The following is a 22,892-nucleotide window of genomic DNA, read 5'->3' as shown; positions in this document are numbered from 1 at the left end:
TTACCTTTAAATTCTATAACCCTTTTATCTTCATAAATATATGCTTTTTGTAGCAGCTTTTAAAGTATTTGCATGGGGTAGAGAGGTGAGGATGCACCTTTCTGTGCAATAGTACTCTTAAGATACTGTCTCCTCAAAGAGCCATAATTTTCACATATTGTCTAGCTTTCTTTTTGAAAGATTCTTTTAGCTAAAGTCAAATCTTTTTTTCTGTATATAATTTGTATTCTGTAATTTTATAAACCAAAACTGTTTATAATAACTTACATCTTTAAAAAATATGATTGATAACATTAATAGAGCTAAATAAAGTTTTAAATTGGCCCTTTTTTTCTTTTTTGTGTTTTCTGTTTTTTACCAAGGAAATTATGCCACCAAATTCCCTTCCTTCCAATAATTCAAGGATTGGACCTAATGCCCCAGAAGAAAAAAAACATTTAGATATAAAGGAAAACAGCACCCATTTTTCTCAACCTAACAGTACAAAAGTCCAGAGGGTAAGAATTACTTGTCACTTTGAATTACAATAAAAGAAATTTGTCTCAGATGTCACAATTGGTATTTTGGGTTTTTTCTCTGGTTAGACTTGTAGGCTACTTATGTTCTATTTTTTTTTTTTCAAATGTGATTGCCAGTTTATGAGATACTACAAATTAATGTGATACATACTTTTCAATTTATTCACAGTGACAAATCTTATGCTGTAAACACAGAATAATGGGGTTGCATTTAGTGGTCACATTTTTCTTTTGACAGTGGGCTTTTTTCCATGCCTTCTTTCTTTAAATTTTCCAGGTATTGTAGCTCAAAATACACCTTCTGTTAGATGCATTAGTTACTACTTAAAACCATATTTTAGAAACTAATTTTCTGAACTAATCTATTTAGAAATCGGTTTAAAAGTCCTGCAGTGAAAGTCCTGCGTTCAGGCTTCTGTGTATCATTTGTTATAGTTAATGACATCCCTTGCATTCCTTATACTGCTTTAGGTGTTAGTGGCTTCATCAGTTGTAGCAGGGGAATCCCAGAAACCTGAACTCAAGGCTTGGCAGGTAGGAGAACATTCCTTGAGAAGTACACTTTCAGTTTATATTTTAATGTTTATTCCCCTTGTTAAGAAAGATTACAAAAGATCATCAGGATTAGGGACTGGAGGGAGGAGTGTTTGTGGGTATGTGGATCCATTGCCCCGGAGTTAAAGCTTAAACACCTTCATGCCGCTTGTAAGGCTTTTCCCAGTTACTTGTCCAGTATCATGTCTAAATTATCTTCTCCCTTGCACTCTAGAGACGCTTAAGCCATACTGAAGTACTTTGAGTTCTCTGAACATTCTCATGCTTATGTTGCTTCTAGACGTATGTAGAGGTTTACTCTGCCTGGAACGCTTTTTCTCCTCCACTTGTCACTTCATTTTGACTTTATTCCTTACAAAGCTTTCCTTGTGTACTTGCCAAAGATCCCCACCGCCATGGCTGGTTCAAGAGCCTTCCCCTTCTGTTTTGCAATGTGCTCACCCCTAGCATAGCACTTAAACATAGATGTTTATTTGTTGATCTCCTCAACCACATTGTAAGTTCCTTGAGGGCAGGGAGAGCTCGTGAGAACTGTTTATGGAAAAAATGTTGTGAACTCATGGATTAAAAGCAAAGGTGCCATTTTACAAAGAGAACTATAACGGCAAGTAGATTGGATATGTCTCATTACCGGGCAGCCCATTATCCCAGAACAAGGAGGAACTTTTTTCTGGTGTCCATATTGAAGGCCATCAGTCCATTCTTGCCTTTCTTCATTTTAATTTACTATTCAGGTCTACTCGTGAAGTGCTTAAATTAGAGTGGCCCTTGGGGTACTCCAACAGTTTAAACGTTGCAAGAAAAGATATTCGTAAATAATTTGCTCCAAAGTCAATCTAACTAAATCTATTACATAGGATTTTAAAGCTTAGTTTGGTGATGTTTGACCCAGAGGGAAGGGTGTAGCATTCATTCCATCACATGGTATTTTGGGAAATAATACAGTTAAAGGCTTTGTAACAAATAAAGCTTGTTGGAGAAACACCCAACATGCAGAAATGAATTGCCAGTTAATAATTTGCACAATTGTGTCTAGGTTTCGCTATAACTTGTGACAAGAAGTAGTTTTTTTTTCCCTCATTTTATATATATATATATATGGGCTAGGAGTACAGACATTTAGCATATGCCTTTTAAAAATCTGTTCTTATATTAAGTAGTGTCCATAGAGAGAAGTTCAAACTTCCCTTGTGATTCAGCCTTTTAAAATTTTCTGAGTACATTATTGAACTGTGTATGGGCTTAATAAAACTTAACTCTTGTCAGTGTACCTATTTTTTTTGTCTCACAGATTATTCAGTGCATTTTTATCCTGATGTTTTTGTTTGTATTTTGTGTGTACTGTTTTACTTGGTTAGCAGAAATGATTTACTTTTTACTTTTGTACCCTTGGTATTTCATTTTGATTTTTTTAAAGAATTTGATCGGCCAGGTGCAGTGACTCATGCCTGTAATCCCAACACTTTGGGAGGCCAAGGCAGGCAGATCGCCTGAGCCCAGGAGTTCGAGACCAACTTGGGCAATGTGGCGATACCCCTTCTCTACAAAAAATACAAAAATTAGCTGGGTATGGTGGCATGCACGTGTAGTCCCAGCTATTCAGGAGGCTGAGGTGGGAGGAACACCTAGGGCCCAAGGAGGTCAAGGCTACAGCAAGCCATTATCATGCCACTGCACTCCAGCCTGGACAACAGAATAAAAAGACCCTGTCTCAAAAACAAACCAAAAAAAAACAAAAAAAATTGATCAGGATAAGGCCTTTTGTAAATGAATTAGAGCATCTTATACTACTAATTTTGTTCATACATCTCATGCTAAAGCTTGTATAATTTTGAATTATACATTTTGTGATTTTGCTAATACTGAATACTAGTCTTTATAATAATCTGATATGTTTAAGAGGTTACTATTGATCTATTCGTATTCATAGTAGATGTATAAAGTAGTATATCAACTACTTTTGTTTTCATATATTGATTTATATTTACAGCAAACATTTGTGTTCCTACTATTCACCAGATCCTGTGCTAGGGAATTAGTCGTTACTTGCATTTTTCAGATTAATCTGTCATTAATTTTATAGGATCATTGTTACAATTTCTTTTTCAGGGTATGGTACCATTTGTTTTTGTGGGAACAAAGGACAGCATCGCTAATGCCACTGTTCTTTTGGATTATCACCTGAACTATTTAAAGGTGAGAACAGAAAGAACTTTAACTTCTAATCCTTTTGTACTAAAATATACAAACTTTATAGTAGATCTTTCAGCAGTTAGGACTCATTCTAGCCTGTGCAAAACACTGTATGACTTGTCAAAGATAATAGAGAAAATACGTTGTTTAGCTTATAATTTTTCTAAAAATGGAAGTCTTTATAAATTTAAGTACCAATATTACCAGTTCTCAATAAAGTTTTATATTTCCCCTTATTCTTCTCTTAAACCCTTACACTCAGTTTAGGCAATCCTGTACATAGCCTGTTAATCCATTTGATCCTTTCTAGCATTTTGCTTTTTTCCAGGCCAAAATTTGTGTCTATAACTCTTGCCTTTATTGCTCCTTTTATGTCATTTATCAAGGAAATCTAAGCATTTCGTGAAGTTCTTTGCTTAAATGTTTACCCTCTCTACTTTTCTCTTTACTGTTATTCAAAATAAAAACTATTTGTGTCTTCTCGTAAATGTTCATTTTAGTTAGTGTGATGCAGTTATGCCTCCTTTAAATTTCAAACTGGAAGATAGGAACCAGGAGGCTACAAGGTGTAGTGGAGAAAGCACTGGATTGACAATCCAGCAATTTACTTATAAGACTTCAGCCAATGAACTAGCTGTGTGACTTTAGGCAAGTCACTTCCCTACGTTAGATGCTTCTTGAAATTCCTTTTGGCCAAAATGTTCTATAATTTAATGAAATGGAAATTGATCTACTTCATTTTCATAATGTTTTATTTGTATCCATACATATCAAAATTATAATGTAGCTGGTATTAAATGTTTTTAAAGAGCATTTCAACTCTTATTTATGGCATTAAGAATTTTTTTTGCTGATTTCTTGAAAGAAAAAGTACATGATTTCTGCTTGTGTGTAAATAAGAATGAAAGGAAGAAAAAGTGTAATACTGGGCATGCCATTCATTCTTATGGTGGCCAGTTAATTAAAAGCGGGAAGGTTTCATCCAGCAAGGTTTACATGGGTAGGATACCTCTTTGATTTTTTTTTAAGTATGTTTATGTGTAATCTTGTGTGTGTGTTTCTTCATATTCTTAGCTTAAATCATTATGAAGGCCTGGAGAGTTAGGATTGCATTGTATCAAATCCCTTGTTCTTTTGACTGATGTTCTTTCTTAGATCCTTTGATTTATTCTCAAGAATATCTTCTTTGGTTATCAGCAGCTGCCCTGTTGCCATTCTTTCCATCACCAGAACTTCCCTTGTTTGGGCCTGGCATCTCACCAAAAGGTGACTGCTTTGCCCCAGTGGGATAACCTGGACTACTGTTCTGTTTTGCAAGATATTCCCATTCTATGAGCTATTACTATACCTTTGGAAGAAGTCACTCAGCTGCAGTCTCTCCTTTGCTCAAATTCTATGTAAAACAGATTCTGGTGTAACTATGTAACTTGCTAATGATGGCAGAGCACAGATGAAACTGACCAAATCCTTACCTGACCTTTCTTTTCCAGAAGCTGCCACAACCAAGATTTTAGAAACTTAGCTGTACAGGGGGTTCTCCAATGACTGTTGATATAGACAGTCTCTATGATAACCTCTGCTTCACTGAGACACCTACTACTACTATAGTTATGAATCTGATTCCCTGTAGCCAGTAAATGAGATGTTTATGAGTGGATTGGGAGGACAGTGGTTAGAAATGAGGTTTCATCTGGTTTTAACAGAACCCAACATACTGGAAGCACTGTTTGTAAGGGTCTGTCAGTGGACCCCAGGTGTATATTTCTATCAACTGAATGTGTACTGTTTCTCATACTTGTTGTAGCAGAGTTGTAGTCTTTAAGAAGTTTTCAAGGCCTGATGTAAGACCTAGCTGTCTGGTCAGGTATTAAATAGTTTTGTTTTCCCCTCATGAGGAATAGTCAGCATTTTCAGTTCATGAAAAAATCATTGTTCCTTAACCATAGTATATGTTCTTTTAAAACAAAAGATGGCCCAAACTCAATGCTTTGTAAATTAAGGTATTAACTGGCAAATCTATTTTAATCAAGATTATTTACAATGTGTGATTTTTAAGGTTAACTGGTTAAACCTTAAATGTCATTTATCTGTATTCATACAGTTTAGCATTGTTTTATTTAATATCCTATCATGAAGAAGTCCCCAAAATAGCATATCTGTGCCTTAGCAGTAGAATAATTGGATAATAGTGCCAAATTAGACAACTTTAAATTGTATTCAGTATAACTTTGATGCTGAGTGTTTTTGTTATATCTCTAATTCTCGACATCGATAATCTATTATCTGTAGTGATTTTCTTTTTAAGGAGATCATTCAGTTTCCTGATAATTCTGTGTAACAGTGGTTACTGTAAATTTAGAGCTGAAATTGAAATATTCCAGTATATTTTTTATCTGATGAAAAGGAGAAAGGTTTTATTAAGTAAAATGTCAAATTATTTTTACTGTTATCTTGTATATTTTAAATAGGAAGTAGACCAGTTGCGTTTGGAGAGATTACAAATTGATGAGCAGTTGCGACAGATTGGAGCTAGTTCTAGACCACCACCAAATCGTACAGATAAGGAAAAAAGCTATGTGACTGATGATGGTCAAGGAATGGGTCGAGGTAGTAGACCTTACAGAAATAGGGGGCACGGCAGACGCGGTCCTGGATATACTTCAGGTACAAACTAAGCATTTTACTCAGTAACTTTATCTGTTCCTAGACTTATAGCTGCTAATCTCTAATATTCATTAGAACCCCATTATAACAATTTGTCACTACATGGTTTCCAGTTCGCAATGGGTTAAATTATGTTACAAGAGACATAGAATAAAAACCTGATAATAAACACGTAGAGTTCACAGGGCAGGTGCAAGTTCTGTTCATGCTCTGATTGGGGGTAAATCTGCAAAGCCCTTGTGTGTTGATGACTTTCTTTAAGGCCTCTCCTGATTTTATAACTGTATAGTCAAAACTTTTTTCATTTGTGTACTGTGGCTCATTTTTTTGTCAGGTATGTGCTGGTCATACTTGCTGGATGGACTGTGTAAATCAGGGGTCTGCCTCTTGTGGCTCATAAGGTGATTTTCAGTGGCATGGCCAAAGTCAGTCCTAGGCACAGTCAAGAAGTAGGCAAAGTTTCTCTTTGCCTTCCCAGCTTTTCTGTCCGTGCTTCTTTCTTCTCTCCCAGTACCTTTCAGTGAACCTGATCCCCACCTGCCAGTGCCTACTGTCTTTCTTGCTCAACTGTGTATCTACTTTGTAACTTGCTAATGGCGGTATAAGATATAATCCATCTCACGCATATTTGCATTTCAAAAAGGAACTCTTTAAGATGGAAAAGCCTTCAAGATCCACAGGAATGAAGCTATAATGGTGAAGCTATAATTGGTCATTAGCTCCAACAGAGGAAGAGAGAGGTAGTAGAGTTGATATTCTGGAGTTGGGGAGAATTACCTACTCCTAAGGCCAACCTTGAACCTAACCCCTAACCCCTCTCCCAACAGTCTATTCTTTTTATTCATGAATTTCTGCCTCACCATGGAGCTCTTTTTCTCCACTCCTGTCCTCTAAGTCATTAACCCCTTCAGGCATAATGAGTTTATTATAGTAATTCTTTATTAATGATCAGTTATTGTAATGGGAGTTGGGGGGGCAGGTTGTGGACCAAACATCAGGCAAGCGTGTATCTGCCTTCAGCTAGATCCAATCCGTGACCCCACAAAAGACCCTTCCCTGAAGCAGTTGCCATGGTGGCCTCCTTTGCCACCCTCTCAGAAATGACCAGATTATATACATTCCCCTCTGTCCTGGGCCAAATCTTGCTAAAAGGAGCTCTCTTTATAGAGGTTTTATCAAGGTATCACACTTAACTGTCGTAGATAATCTTTCCTCCAGAGAGCATAGATGTTTAAAGGAACACAGCTGTTTAATGATATGGCACATTAAGGTTTGAACTTAGGTGGCTAATAAAATACCTTTTTAAAAATGAGAATGAAACATGTTTATAACCGAAATTACCTCAAATATTGCAAAGCCCTTCATTTTGAGTTTAAAATTTTGTTTTATGAAATGGAAGGTGATAATACTCTTTGTGGGCTTATAAATTGGGAAGAGTTTTGGATTACCCCTGAAACGTCTCTGGAAGCTTCTGTTAACCTCTTTTTTTTTTTTTTTTTTTAAGTCAGACAATGGTATATAACTTTTAACTCTCGATAGGAACTAATTCTGAAGCATCAAATGCTTCTGAAACAGAATCTGACCACAGAGACGAACTCAGTGATTGGTCATTAGCTCCAACAGAGGAAGAGAGGGAGAACTTCCTGCGCAGAGGAGACGGACGGCGGCGTGGAGGGGGAGGAAGAGGACAAGGAGGAAGAGGACGTGGAGGAGGCTTCAAAGGTATGGAGATCTTCATTAAGAAATCAAAGTGAATTGTAGCAGCTGTCTTGAAGTTCCATGAAAAATCCTGTTGATGCAATGAACTATTATCAAGATCCCATCTCTCCCATTTTGTGCTGATCACCATAGGAAAGGATCAGCCTTCCACTTGTGTAGAAAGAAAGAATATTAGGCAGCCTTCCTTATGGTTCATATAGATACATGAATAAATGCTGATAACTAATTCAGCATCTTTGTGAGTCTAAACAGCATCACTTCATTAACTCACATTGACCTGTAGATGCAGAATTACAATACCTGTGAAATATTTTCTGTTACTTGACAGCAGGCTAGATTATTGATCATTATGTAACTGGAATCACTGGGGTTGATTACATTTCAGATTCTATGGTTGGTTTAAATAGAGGATGTGGGAATAAAGAACTTCCGGTAAGCATTTCAGAATTCAGTAACTGTTGAACCTTTTGAAAATATTCTCATAGGAAACGACGATCACTCCCGAACAGATAATCGTCCACGTAATCCAAGAGAGGCTAAAGGAAGAACAACGGATGGATCCCTTCAGGTAAACCCTGTCTGCCTCTTTTCATCTTAATTGTTTGAATATGGTAGTTTGAGATTTATGAGTTTATTTTACTTTATTGAAAACATGTTCAAAGATTACAAATCCAGTTTATATGAAATATTTTACCTTCAACATTACAGTTGTAGTCAATCTTAGTTCTTCGTGACAAGTATAAAAATAAGGGGATTTCTCTAGAGAATATGCAGTCTGAGTATTTATAAAGACCTTGACAGACACACTATGATTTTATTATTTATTATTTATTTTTACTTTTTTGAGACAGAGTTTTGCTTTTGTTGCCCAGGCTGGAGTGCAGTGGCGCAATCTCAGCTCACAGTAACCTCTGCCTCCCAGGTTCAAGTGATTCTCCTGCCTCGGCCTCCTGAGTAGCTGGAATTACAGGCACCCGCTACCACGCCCAGCTAATTTTTGTATTTTTAGTATAGACCTGGTTTCACCATGTTGGTCAGGGCCGGTCTTGAACTCCCAACCTCAGGTGATCTGCCCGCCTTGGCTTCCCAATGTGCTGGGATTACAGGCGTGAGCCACCGTGGCCAGCCACACTATGATTTTAATACTGCGTTGGTAGACCTACAATCCCCTAGAGAAGGAACATCCTGGGATGTACTTAGAGACTTCAGTAAGCTCTATGTGTCTTTGCTCCCCCGAGATACAGGGATAGGGTATTGTCTTTGAATAGAAAATAAGGAAAAGAAGATGTCTCTCTCACAACTAATAATCATGATAGACAGAGCTGATGATATTCAGCTAGTCTCCATGCTTGGTCAGTCATCCGCTTATTTACACCCAGGACCTAGTCTGAGGATCCCTTCTCAGTTGGCTGTCACCAGTGCTAAACCAGTTGTTATATAATTTTAAAATTATCTCCTGAGCACATCCAGGCACCTTTGCTAAGTGCTTTGTGTATGTTTTATCTCATTTAATCTTACAGCAACCCACTGAGGTAGTTTTATTATTCCACTTTATAGGTGAGTGCACTGAAGCTTCAGTCCTTTGCCCCCAGTCACATAGCTAGCATATGTCCAAATGATAGTCAAACCTTAATGTTTGATTCTCCGAATCCATGTTGTTGTCTACTTTTTCTGTAACTTTTAATTTTCAAGACAAGTAGTTAGGGTTCCTTCCTGACTATGGATTCATTTGGGACCATCACCCAAGATTAGTGAGAGATACTTTTTAAGACAAAGTTTACGATGGAATATTTCTTGGAATTCATAGCAGCTCAAAGTGAGTGTTAACTATTGATGGGTTCTTAAGGACCAGCACAGAAATCCCTTGGACATAGATAGATTGGCAAATTAGTGTATGTACCTGTCTTTTACAAAGCTATAAGATATTTATGTACCAGTTTTGTAATTCTCCACTTTAACCAACATGTTTGATGAACTTGGCAGTCTAACCAGGATGCACATTTATATTTCTAAATGAAATGGAATACTGAATTAAAAAGGTGATATTATGAAAATAGATACAAATCTGGCCAGGCACGGTGGCTCACGCCTGTAATCCCAGCACTTTGGGAGGCCAAGGCAGACTGATCACCTGAGGTCAAGAGTTTGAGACTAGCCTGGCTAACATGGTGAAACCCTGTTTCTACTAAAAATGCAAAAAATTAGCCAGGCGTGTTAGTGGGCACCTGTAATCTCAGCTACTCGGAAGGCTGAGGCAGGAGAATCGCTTGAACCCAGGTGGCAGAGGTTGTAATGAGCTGAGATCTCGCCATTGCACTCCAGCTTGGGCAACAAGAGCGAAACTCCATCTCAGAAAAAAAAAAAAAAAAAAGCTGGGCACGGTGGCTCACGCCTGTAATCCCAGCACTTTGGGAGGCCAAGGCAGACGGATCACAAGGTCAGGAGATCGAGACCATCCTGCCTAACATGGTGAAGCCCCGTCTCTACTGAAAATACAAAAAATTAGCCGCGTGTGACGGCATGCGCCTGTAGTCCCAGCTACTCGGGAGGCTGAGGCGGGAGGATGGCGTGAACCCGGGAGGCGGAGCTTGCAGTGAGCCGAGATCATGCCACTGCACTCCAGCCTGGGTGACAGAGCGAGACTGTCTCAAAAAAAAGATACAAATCAAAGTACTGAATCCTTGGTAACCAGACATTTAAAACACATGCGCATACCCGCTACTTAAACATACTTTGAAATTACAACTCTTTGGGGATGTTTTTAGCATTTGTGCTTGAAGTAGATCAATATTTGTAGTTGTTTTAGTTCCATTTGTCACTGTTAACTTTCATTTGTACCTCTGGAATTAACAGTGCTGTATTCAGCATTGGCACTTAAAATATTGTATAGCTCTTAGAACACTATTTTTTAAATTATATTAATCTTTATACTCTCCTAGGATTCCAGTCCTTCCACAAATTATTATATTCAATTTTCTTTATACTGTTCCATTCTTCAGACAGAGTTCAGGTTGTAGGATCATCCGAATTTTCTTAGTGAAATACAAGCCAGTAGAAACCAAAGCTTGTGTTTTTCTACTGTATGACTATGGGAGCTCACGGTATAGAGAAACTTGATCATACCTGTGATAGATACAAAGATGTAAACTAAAGTCTAGTTAGTGAGTTATTTTAGGGTAAAGCCAGAATAGGAAAACATTTTGTTTCTCGTTTCCTAGGTTTCACAATCTTTGGAGAATAACTCATTTTATTTTAACTCTAGTGTTAGAGGCATGTATGTCTTCTGGTAATCAGTAATAGTAATTCATTTTACCTGTTTGTTTCTCACTGTATTATTCTACTTAGAAGAAGACATGATAGGATTGTGAGTTTTTCTCTAACTTTGGATGCAGTGAGATGACCAGTGTGTTCCAGTTAAAGAAGAAGAGTGTTTTAAAATCATAAACCAAATAAAGAATCCTACCTTACATTAATTTCTTGCACTTATTCTGTTCTCATCTCCATTTCTCTTTTTAACATGTGGAGTTTACACTTCAGGTTTAAATTTCTTCTCAGGCCAATTACAGATTACAGTAGGATATGGTCTGTGTATATAACAACTATAACTTGTTTTAGATCAGAGTTGACTGCAATAATGAAAGGAGTGTCCACACTAAAACATTACAGAATACCTCCAGTGAAGGTAATCGGCTGCGCACGGGTAAAGATCGTAACCAGAAGAAGGAAAAGCCAGACACCGTGGATGGTCAGCAACCACTCGTGAATGGAGTACCCTAAACTGCATAATTCTGAAGTTATATTTCCTATACCATTTCCGTAATTCGTATTCCATATTAGAAAACTTTGTTAGGCCAAAGACAAATAGTAGGCAAGATGGCACAGGGCATGAAATGAACACAAATTCTGCTAAGAATTTTTTATTTTTTGGTATTGGCCATAAGCAACAATTTTCAGATTTGCACAAAAAGATACCTTAAAATTTGAAACATTGCTTTTAAAACTACCTAGCACTTCAGGGCAGATTTTAGTTTTATTTTCTAAAGTACTGAGCAGTGATATTCTTTGTTAATTTGAACCATTTTCCTGCATTGGGTGATAATTCACCAGTACATTCTCAGTTTTTCGTAATATATAGCATTTATGGTAATCATATTAGACTTCTGTTTTCGATCTCGTATAGAAGTCTTCATGAAATGCTATGTCATTTCATGTCCTGTGTCAGTTTATGTTTTGGTCCACTTTTCCAGTATTTTAGTGGACCCTGAAATGTGTGTGATGTGACATTTGTCATTTTCATTAGCAAAAAAAGTTGTATGATCTGTGCCTTTTTTATATCTTGGCAGGTAGGAATATTATATTTGGATGCAGAGTTCAGGGAAGATAAGTTGGAAACACTAAATGTTAAAGATGTAGCAAACCCTGTCAAACATTAGTACTTTATAGAAGAATGCATGCTTTCCATATTTTTTTCCTTACATAAACATCAGGTTAGGCAGTATAAAGAATAGGACTTGTTTTTGTTTTTGTTTTGTTGCACTGAAGTTTGATAAATAGTGTTATTGAGAGAGATGTGTAATTTTTCTGTATAGACAGGAGAAGAAAACTATCTTTTCATTTGAGAGAGGCTAAAATGTTTTCAGCTAGGAACAAATCTTCCTGGTCGAAAGTTAGTAGGATTTGCCTGCTCTTTGGCCTGATGACCAATTTTAACTTAGAGCTTTTTTTTTTTAATTTTGTCTGCCCCAAGTTTTGTGAAATTTTTCATATTTTAATTTCAAGCTTAGTTTGGAGAGATAGGAAGGTCATTTCCATGTATGCATAACAATCCTGCGAAGTACAGGTACTTTGTCTAAGAAACATTGGAAGCAGGTTAAATGTTTTGTAAACTTTGAAATATATGGTCTAATGTATAAGCAGAATTGGAAAAGACTAAGATCGGTTAACAAATAATACGTTTTTTTCTTTTGTTTTTTGAAGTGTTGGGGTTTGGTTTGGTTTTTCGAGTCTTTTTTTTTTTTTTTTTTTTTTAGTGAAATGTATTGAGGAAAAATATGTGAAGGACCTTCACTCTAAGATGTTATATTTTTCTTAAAAAGTAACTCCTAGTAGGGGTACCACTGAATCTGTACAGAGCCGTAAAAACTGAAGTTCTGCCTCTGATGTATTTTGTGAGTTTGTTTCTTTGAATTTTCATTTTACAGTTACTTTTCCTTGCATACAAGCAAGCATATAAAAATGGCAACAAACTGCACATGATTTCACAAATATTAAAAAGTCTTTTAAAAAGTATTGCCAAACATTAATGTTGATTTCTAGTTATTTATTCTGGGAATGTATAGTATTTGAAAACGGAAATTGGTACCTTGCACACATCATCTGTAAGCTGTTTGGTTTTAAAATACTGTAGATAATTAACCAAGGTAGAATGACCTTGTAATGTAACTGCTCTTGGGCAATATTCTCTGTACATATTAGCGACAACAGATTGGATTTTATGTTGACATTTGTTTGGTTATAGTGCAATATATTTTGTATGCAAGCAGTTTCAATAAAGTTTGATCTTCCTCTGCTAAACTGATGTTGATGCAATCCTTACAAATGATTGCTTTTAAAATTTTAAGCTAGGAAAAGAAATCTATAGAAAGTGTTCTGTTACAAAATGTAACTGTTACCATTGGAAATTTCACGTCATAGGAAGTTAGCCTTTATCTACCAACTTTCAAGAACTTGTTTAATAAAGTGAAAAACTCAACCAAATGGTACAAAACCACAGTGTACCATTACATTATGCACTAAGTCTCTTTTTTACAAAGGCTGAATTCAGCAAGGCGCTAACTTGCTTAAATGTGAATTACTAACTTCTAAAACTGTACTTTGATTCACATGTTTTCAAATGGAGTTGGAGTTGATTCATATTACAATATTTGTGTGCTAAACGTGTATGTTTTTCAGTTCAAAGTCATGATGTTTTTAAAATCTTATTAAAGTTTCAAAAATCTGAAGATTGTTTATCTAGATGTAAATTTTTATTAAAAAGTTGCACTTATGAAAAAGCAAAAAATTAGTCTGACAGATGTTTGCTCCTGGTTTTAAATTTCTACATTTGACAAAAACTAATGATATGTGGGGGGAAAGTTGTGCAAAGTAAATGTATGTCGCAAATAATCTTTTATGAGCCCTTAAAAGGCAAAAACGAAGATACTTGAAAATAATTCTCCATATTCCCAGACATAAAATTTCAACACATTTATTGCATAGGGTGCCACTAAACCATATTAAACATATACTCCTATTTGTGCACACATAAACATACCCTGCCCTTTGGAAAAAAGTATGTCTGTGGAGTAAAACAAAAATGATTTAAACATCTCAGTAATAAAATAAATGACAGGTTTTTAGGTAGAATGTGCCTGGGAATTGACTATGGTAATCACTTCAAGGAACTCTGGCACAGCCTACCTGCTTAAAAGGTACAAATGGAGAGGTGACGGTGTCAGTGTTCTACCCAGTGTTAGAATCCAAAATGATGTTAGACAGCTTCCTCTACCTTGATGAGTCTTTTTTCCCAGAAAAATAACTTTATTTTCTGCTTTTCTAGTTTTTCATTCTGATACTTTTGTGGTTCTTTGCTACCCATTTTGTCTAACTGGGCATCATTAGTGGTGGGTAGGCTGAAACCATACTCAAGTAACTTGTTTGGATTTTCCTTGTTTCACAGTAATTTTCAGCACTACACATGAACAGCCTGTTGGAGGCAACCAGCTTAACACTCAACTTAGCTCTCTCAGAGCCATCTCTCTCATCTGATCATGGTCTTAGAATTCCTGGTGACTCGGAATATCCGTCTTTTAGAGGCAGCAAAATGATTCTGACCCTTTCGAGCCAGTTTCAGTTTCATGGCGATAAACAGCCTTGTGAACCTCTATGCCTCTGATAACCAGTTATTCTGAAATAGTCATTACCATGTGCTACTCTTGATTGCTCATAAGGCTTAATGTACCAGACTTTAAATCTTGAGCATCTTTTTTTTCTCTGTTTACCTGAGGTCATTTAAAAAGTTTTTTCAATTTCTATGTACCATAATGAAACGGAGAAAATCCATTTTATTTTAATTTTTTTATATACTAAGGAGTTTTCTGTTAGTGGGAGAGGCTTGCTCTGTGTTAAACTCACAGGGAAGAAAAATCCTTCCCCTGGAATACAGACCCAGGGTGCAGCCAGCAGTGCTCTAGCCTTTGCATGAGAGAATGGTATCCTTGTGTCTCTTCCTGACCCTTTGCTGACAAGTTTCCCTCATTAAAACCTTTTTCTTCTGTGTGTCTTTGTGCAGTTTGCCGTAACCCATTACCTCAAAAATGGTGCCCAACATGAGGTAAAATCCGCTTATTTCACCTCTGGCTTTTTGGAAACTGCAAAAGGGATCAACTGAGCAATACTAGGGATGGACAGCATCCCTGCTGGGGCTGGTGATGGGAAACCCAGCCAAGCTAACATCGCTGCTATGCATGTTAGTGTGGTGCTTATTGGTGTCCATGTGCCACAAAGATCCTGGGAAGTCTGTGTATGGGAGATTGAGACAATTTAATCATTTGGCACTCCCAGTCTGGCAGACTTTTTGAGACCTAAGGAAAAAAGTTGGGAGAAAACCCTCAGCCCCAGCCCCTAAGTGCCATTAGAATAGTTGATGCAATCTAAACTTTTTTTTTTTTTTAAGAGACAGAGTCTCTGTCACCCAGGCTGGAGTGCAGTGGCATGATCTCAGCTCACCGTAACCTCCGCCTCCCAGGTTCAAGCGATTCTTGTGCCTCAGCCTCCCTAGTAGCTGGGACTACAGGCACGTGTCATCATGCTCAACTAATTTTTCTATTTTTTGTAAAGATGCAGTTTTGCCCATTTGGCCAGGCTGGTCTCGAACTCCTGACCTCAGGTGATCTGCCTGCCTTGGCCTCCCAAAGTGCGGGGATTATAGGCCTGAGCCACCGCACACAGCCACAACTTTTAGATTTGAGACTCGTCATTGTGCAGTGTACCACCCAGGGGCCTTTGGGAGGAATTGAGGTGTATCCTGTGGGGTTTCAAAAACACTAACAGGGAATTGGACTCCCAGCAATGGTCACAAGAGTAACCTGAGGCTTTAATTGCTTATATGATGAAGAGGCTACACCCACAAAGTAGTGAAGCTGAATGGCAAACACTTTGGGTTTATCATGAGATTATCTTTTGCCAGATGAATGTGCTAGGCTGACCAACGGGGAGGGAGCAAATGGACCTGCCTTGTTCTTGAATTGGATGTTCAGGGAAATCAGATTCACCTAACCACCAAGAGGAGACTTCCTGAGAAACAGTACAAAGTGGACCCACTCTACTGAGGTTAAAGCTGTTTTGAGACAACTTGGCATTTTTGCATGCTTGCATGAAAATCCTAGCCATCTGGGATAAGTAGTAACCAAATGACCTTAATTCAGAGAATGTTGGAAAAGTTGATGGTTTCTTATACGGAGACATCCCTAACTTTGCTCCTTCTGCCAGAATGTAAAGGATGAAATAATCCTTTGGAGCTGATATATGCCCCACCCAAAGCGGGGTAATGAGATAAAGGGACCCTGGAAAGAATATGTCTCAGCAAAAATGAAAAGGGAAGAGCATCACTCCAGACTTTTCCTAGGCTCGCACAGGCAGTACATTATGACTCTTGGTCTGGAAGAAAGTGATGACTAGCTAAGGAGACAGATAGGAAAAGTAGAATCACTCTAAGGAGCTTGCAGAGAGAAGGATGCAGGAAACAACGCTGGTATTACAGTAGGCATTAAGGACCCCCCTATGGAGAGCTGATGCAAGGAGGTTCTGGATGGGAGGGTTCCCTTTGGAGATGGAGGCAGTTAGCTTTCCCCACTGCGTGGCCAGGAAAGCTCCAATGCCTCCTGCGTCCTTGTAGAAGGGTTTAGAGGAAGCTAAGCAGTTGACCACATCTTAACACTGCTGAAACAAGACTCTCAGACACTTCCTACCCCCAGAGGCCTCTGTGTCACCTGAGAGTTTGATTTTCTAGGCCGATTGCTGGGGAGCTGTTCAATCCAAGTCCATTTAAACTAAAAGCAAGCTTGGCCCAGGGCCAGTTCCTCTGCCCTTTACAAGGAGATGCTAACTTCATGTCCCAATCCATGTAGCCTGGAACATAGGTAGGGGAAGGACTTAACAGACCTAGACTTAATAAAACACAGGAGCCCAAGAAGCTGTTATTCTTGGACCTGATAAAGTCCACAGTAAATTTCCCTGGCCGGAGTTGGGATTGGTTTTACTTAGAACCAAGAGACTCAGCACAATTACTGCAGATGCTGTTGGCTGCTTTGATAAGACCATGCTCACTCACCACCCCTTTGTCAGACTCCACAATTGATATGGACATGCTGAGTCCCCTCAGCCCAGCAAAGCAAAGCATCTGAATGGATGCAAGCATGGCAGTCTCTCTTAGTGAATACTATAAATCAGTCTTACTGAATTTGCAGAACTCTCTGCACTTCCAAAGCCTGTCGGGATTGTACAGTTAAAGCTGGCACATACCGAAGATGAGAAAGAAAACATTCCCCTTGTACAAGATTTACTGGCATTGCCAGGAGGGAATGGTAGGCTACACTACCTTCCAATTCCACAACCCTGTTAAGCCAGTGAGCAAATCCAGTGTCCTTGGCCCTAGATTACAGATCATTATGGATCATTGTGATTTTAACAGTGGCCGCCATGGCACTCACAGTGCCTGATACACCAACAGATGACTGAACTGATTGCAGCCGTTACTGGCAATGTGGTATGTCCTAGAGCTATGCTGTCCAGTTCTTAAGCCACTAAGCCACATACGGCTGTTGAGTACTTGAAATGTGCTCATCTGAATTAAGACGTGCTGAATATGTAGAATACATAAGAGATTTTGAAGAGTTGGTTTGGAAAGAAGAATGAAAAATGTCTCTATTTTTTATATTTAGCTGTTGAAATATAAATATTTTAAATCTCTTGGGTTAACTAAAATATGCCATGAAAATTCATTATACCTATCTCTTTTTTACTCTTTTTAGTAATGACCACTAGATAAGTTAAAATTACATATGTGGCTTACATTATATTTCAATTGGACAGAATTACTCTAGATATTACTAATGTTCTTCAAATTTCTCCAGAAAGAGAAGAAATATTTTGCTTTCACCTGACAGAACATTAATTTCTGGTTTGTTGTGGGAATTTCACACTCCTCCAGCAAATAAGTGCAATTTATCAGTAATGGGTTGGGCAAGCCCATTCCATTATATTGATGACATTTTGGTAGTCCTCACTTTAATGCATGCTCTCTAATCTAAGCACAAGTGTCCACAAGTGGCCTGGCCCTTGAATGAGTATAGATACCAGAGCCAGGCCACCCAACTACATGTCTTGGGGGCTGTATTAGGAACAGCCCAAAGAGACATCCCATAGCATAATAAGGAAAGTCTATTGGCCTTACAAACACTACCAAAAAAAAAAAAAAAAGGAAAAAGCCTATGATCTGTTTGGCCTCTTTGGGTATTAGAGGCAGCACATCTCACATTTCAAAATGTTATTCAAGCATCTGTACATAGTCACCAGACTGGTAGCCAAATTTAAGTGGAGACCCCTACAGCAGGAAGCCTCAGAAGCAATACAATAAAATATAACCTGATTCCCATGGAGTTTTATGTATCTATGACAGGTCTTACATCTGATACACCTGGCAAAAAGACTGCCAATACTGCGGTGGGAAATATCTCCACTGCTGAATGGTATGTGCCTTTTAAATGACAATTATTTGTCCATTATAAATCCCTGGCAGGGACCGTTGTCTCACTGAAGGGAAGTGATTGTCAGATCTAACATCCCCACTCTACAATGGGTTCACTGAACCAAATTTCATAAGATGAGTGTATCAGTGAGTGTATCCACCTGCCCCAGAGCGGTCAGGAAAACAGAAATCACACCATTAATTTTAACAGAGAGTTTGATGTAGGGATTGGTTAAACAGATATTATAGGGCTGAAAATGCAGAACAAAAACATTAAGGTAATAGAGGTAGGATCTGCAGAAAGCATCTACCATCCTGAGGCCTGGTGGAATGAAGGGATGAAGCTGGTATGATGAGGACCCAAAGCTCAAAGGAGAGGCCCATGGAATTAAAACTCCAGACCTTTAGGAAAGGGACACTGCTTAGTTAGTACTGGTATCTTGAAGGCAGACCCTCATGGGGATTGGACTTAGACCACTGAGGAGAGGGTGTCAGCCAACTGGCTGACGCTGGTGTCTGAGGAGGCATGATGATACTGGCTCAGAGAGTGTGGAGGTGTGGAGGGAAAAATCTGGGAACTGGATTCAAGTGATGCTACTAAACAAACTGTTTCTACCAGAGTGAAGAACCATCATCTTCAAGTCTCCTTCTAGAACCCCTTGTTGTCAGAACCTAATAGGAAGCAGCTGGTGAAGGAAAAATGTGATGTGCGGAGTCTCAGCCCCAGCATCACAGAGAAGATTATGGAAGGATAGTTTGGAACTGAGAGACAATAATTTAATAATTGGCAGAGTGTGACAAGCTAAAGAAATGTGAAATGGAAATAGTACATCCAATTGAGAGTCAAGCCAACTGCAAGGATAAGTGGTTGCCTGTGCAGTAGGTATGGAGAAAGCTTTACTCCAGCTTTGCCTGAGCAACTGGCTCAATGATGGCTTCAATTTCAATGGAATACTAAGCGATTGGTTATAATGATGATAAGTGTTGATGTCCCGTGGTACTGGCTGCTCTGCATAATTAATAGAAGTACTTCAAGTGGTGCTTTTGGGCAATAAAACATTCTGCTCCTTGAATGAAAATGTCTTTACATAGACATGGGCTGCTGCTACTGGCTTTGCTCTTAGGTCAGGATGTTGGACCACCCAGGATGAGACCATTAAAGTCAGACTCATGTGGTGCTCCCTATGGAAACAGATGCAACTCATCCACAGGCTCAATTAATAAGTTACATATGTATTTGTCTCTTAAAAAAGGCCACATCCTGAGAAAAGCAAAACATTTGGAATGAGAAAGTCAATTGAGCCTGTGAGCCATCCTATTTATGGTGACCTACTAAATCCAGATTTAGATCCACCACAGAAACAAAACCATCATGAAGGGCTGTCATACAGAAGTCAGAACTAACTCATACTGGCAGATTTACTTTATAGGCCCCCCCGCCCCTATGTAGGGCCATATAGTGGGTCCTGACTGCTTTAGATACACTCTAGGTATGGGGTTGCTTTCCACCTGTGTCAGTCAGATAGCACACATAAAGTGTGTGACTGACTTTACTACCTTTGTCATGTGTTGACATGTTCTTACATGATACAATATGACAACTCATTTATGGCCAGTGTCAAACAACAATGGGCCAATGAGTCTGTCGGCATGGAATTCACTGGCACTCCTATGCTTCTTTCCACTCTCATTCAGCAGGTGAAATAAAGTGCTAGAATGGCCAGCTTAAGGAACAATCACACTGGCCACTTTAAGAACAAATTCTGTAAGGCTGACTAGCACAATTCTCATTAGCTGTATACACTGCCATATTCCATGTGTTAGTTCAGGTCCTCTGAGAAGCAGATGTCAAGACAGAATTAAATGTGCAAGATATTTTGGGGTGAGAGTCCATGACAGATTAAAGGGGAGGGAGCCAGAGAACATCAAGAGAGAATTTAGACCATGATACAGATCTAACACTGATGAAGGATAGGGAAGAAAGAAGGACTGGGTAGGGAGATCCTCAACTATAGTGCAGTTTCAAGTAAGTTTCAACCAGGTTGATGAGGAGTGCTTGATCTGAAGTCATCTATTTAAAAAGTTCTACTTACAAGAATCATTCTGCATTTGCATTAGTACCTCCACTATGCTAAATTAGTGGCTAATTACTGGCTGAAAGTAGCCTGAAGGAAGCACAACCTTGGTGCATACACAGTGGTGGATCCAGAAGGGTAGCATCTGGGGCTGTCAGTCAATTATGCTCTCCGCAATAGGAGACTGAAGTGGTACACTTTGGTGGCCACCACATTATGTAATAATAATTCCCCTCTTTTTTATTTTAAGAAATGAGGTCTCACTCTGTTGCCCAGGCTGGTCTTGAACTCCTGAGCTTAAGTGATTCTCTACCTTGGCCTCCCAAAGTGCTAGAATTACAGGCATAAGCCACCACACCCGGCCAAATTCCCTTCTTTTTTGGTCCCGCATTAACCATGATGAATAGCTGCGAGGATTGTACTGCATGGATCACAGAAATGTGGATGGACATACATTTGGATGCTCTTTTCTTTTTTTCTTTTTTCATTGAAATGGCATCTGGTGACCTTTCCCCTGCCCCCCACATCCCCAGACAACTCTGAATCTGGGATTGCCACACACCTCGTCTGCAATTTGAGAACACTGCCGTGGTTCTCATGCTCATGTAATTAGTCACCTCTGTGCTGTAACCATCTTCCTGGATCTTAAGAGGTTGCCTTTGATAAAGGGATTGTTATCCCCATGGTCTCTGCAGAGATTTTCATTCTAGGAAATAAAAGAAAGTCTGGTTCTTTCCTGAGGGTAGCTGACAGACCCTGACTGGTTGGGCATGGGGGCGAATTCAACCCTGAGAAGTAAGTAGAGGATCAAGGGGCATAAAACTTCTCTGTTTTCCTATTCCAGATAAGGGACAGACTATACCTGTCTGAGGCAGTGACCCCTAGTGCCAACTATTACAAAGCTATATCTGTCACTCCCAACTGGATTTGGCTATGGGGAATCATATTAGCATCCCACTATCAAATGATGCCTCAAGTATTGCTCCTATAGGCAAGAGGCCTCAGCCACCATTTTCCTTGGCCTTCTACACTCATGTGTCTATCCCCTGTGATGTCCATACCAAATGAATGCAGAGGATCATCTTGGACCCAACTCCAAGTAGCATTTGTGTACCTCTTGCCCGCTTTCAGGATTAGTTTTTCTGTGCAGTCAAGATAGCTTCCTTTGCCTCCCTGCCTTTCCCTTAAAAGGGTTGTCCACTTCCTGAGGGTAGTCATACAACTCTTCAAAAAACAAAGAAGGAGTGGGCGCAGACTATATCTTCAGCTTCTGGCACCATCAGTAGGTTCTCCTTGGGAGCATTATGGACACAGTTTGTTGTTATTTTACATGGGTTTTTCTCTCATCAAGAGGTGTTCGTAAGGCTTACCAGGAGAGATTACCGATGAGACAGCTGGAGAGCTCACTATCAAAGATGTGGACTCTCTAACTCAGATTGTTAGACATCTGCATAACTTTGGATTGTTTACTAACTAGGCAATGTGCATTGTGGTCAACTCGATTCTGGGTGAATACTTCAATACAAGTAGAGCTATCACTCAGCAACTGGTGGAGTTAGCCACACGGCTCCAAAACACTCCCAATCTAAGCCTTGGATCTTTTTCTCATAGTTTGGCCTGCGCTCCATGACTAGAGGTCTCAGAGAACTCTACAGGTTTTTATTTTGAACTTTGTACTATTATTTAGGACCTTCCTTATTTTACACAATTTCCTTTGGCATAGTCACAAACTCCAGAAATCACATTGAAAAATCCAATTGATGTTTAGTCCCAGTGGGCAGGCACATCTCCCAGAAGAACAGGAACCCATGTACTTCATCTTACTAACACTTTGGCCTTTACGTTACTCCCAATTAAACCTATTCATATGCCTATTCTATATAACACAATAGTGTATTCTTCCACTCACCTTTCAAAGACAGACTAAACGGGCAAAACTAGAGGCAGAAAGATCAGGTTGTTGAAATTATGAGCCAATGCTAAGGTAGTGAGAATGGAAAAGAATTACGGGATTCTTATGACATTTAGGAGATGGGATCAGTGAGACTTGCTGATTATTATGTGGGGACAAAGGGGAAGGGAAAAAATTAGGGTTATGATTTACAATTTCTTTTGGAAATAGATTTATTCATTCAACTGATGTTTATTGACTGTATACCATGAGTCAGGCAGCGTGTTTGATGCTGGGGATACAGAAGAAAAATACACTGGGAGACAAAAATTAACATAAAATAAAAGAACAATTACAGAGACAAATAGATATAATGTGCCTCCTCATATGATGCACTGAGAAGGATACAACCTCACTTCTGTAGTGTTCCTGCTAAAAAATGAATAAACTGAAATTAATCCTATGGAAACATCAGACAAGTCCAAATATAT

General features: G+C 38.8%; 1 protein-coding gene across 11 annotated transcripts in view; it reads left to right on the top strand.

Annotated features, from left to right (window-relative positions):
• LOC105485069 (fragile X messenger ribonucleoprotein 1) overlaps positions 1-13,651 on the top strand; it is a 38,805-nt gene extending 25,154 nt beyond the window's left edge. The window contains exons 11-17 of one of the 11 annotated variants that reach the window (XM_011747268.2): positions 363-497; positions 990-1,052; positions 3,183-3,269; positions 5,735-5,930; positions 7,545-7,652; positions 8,135-8,217; positions 11,316-13,651. In XM_011747268.2, coding sequence (XP_011745570.2) covers positions 363-497; positions 990-1,052; positions 3,183-3,269; positions 5,735-5,930; positions 7,545-7,652; positions 8,135-8,217; positions 11,316-11,426 — 783 coding nt within the window. In that variant the 3' untranslated portion in view covers positions 11,427-13,651. The other 10 variants (XM_011747264.2, XM_011747266.2, XM_011747261.2 and 7 more) reach the window with 10 other exon arrangements.
• Positions 13,652-22,892: the final 9,241 nt, after the last annotated feature.

This window comes from Macaca nemestrina, chromosome X (assembly GCF_043159975.1).
Source record: "Macaca nemestrina isolate mMacNem1 chromosome X, mMacNem.hap1, whole genome shotgun sequence".
Classification (NCBI taxonomy): Eukaryota; Metazoa; Chordata; class Mammalia; order Primates; family Cercopithecidae; genus Macaca; species Macaca nemestrina.
Note: the sequence above shows the minus strand (reverse complement) of the source record. Positions and strands in the feature narration are given on the sequence as shown.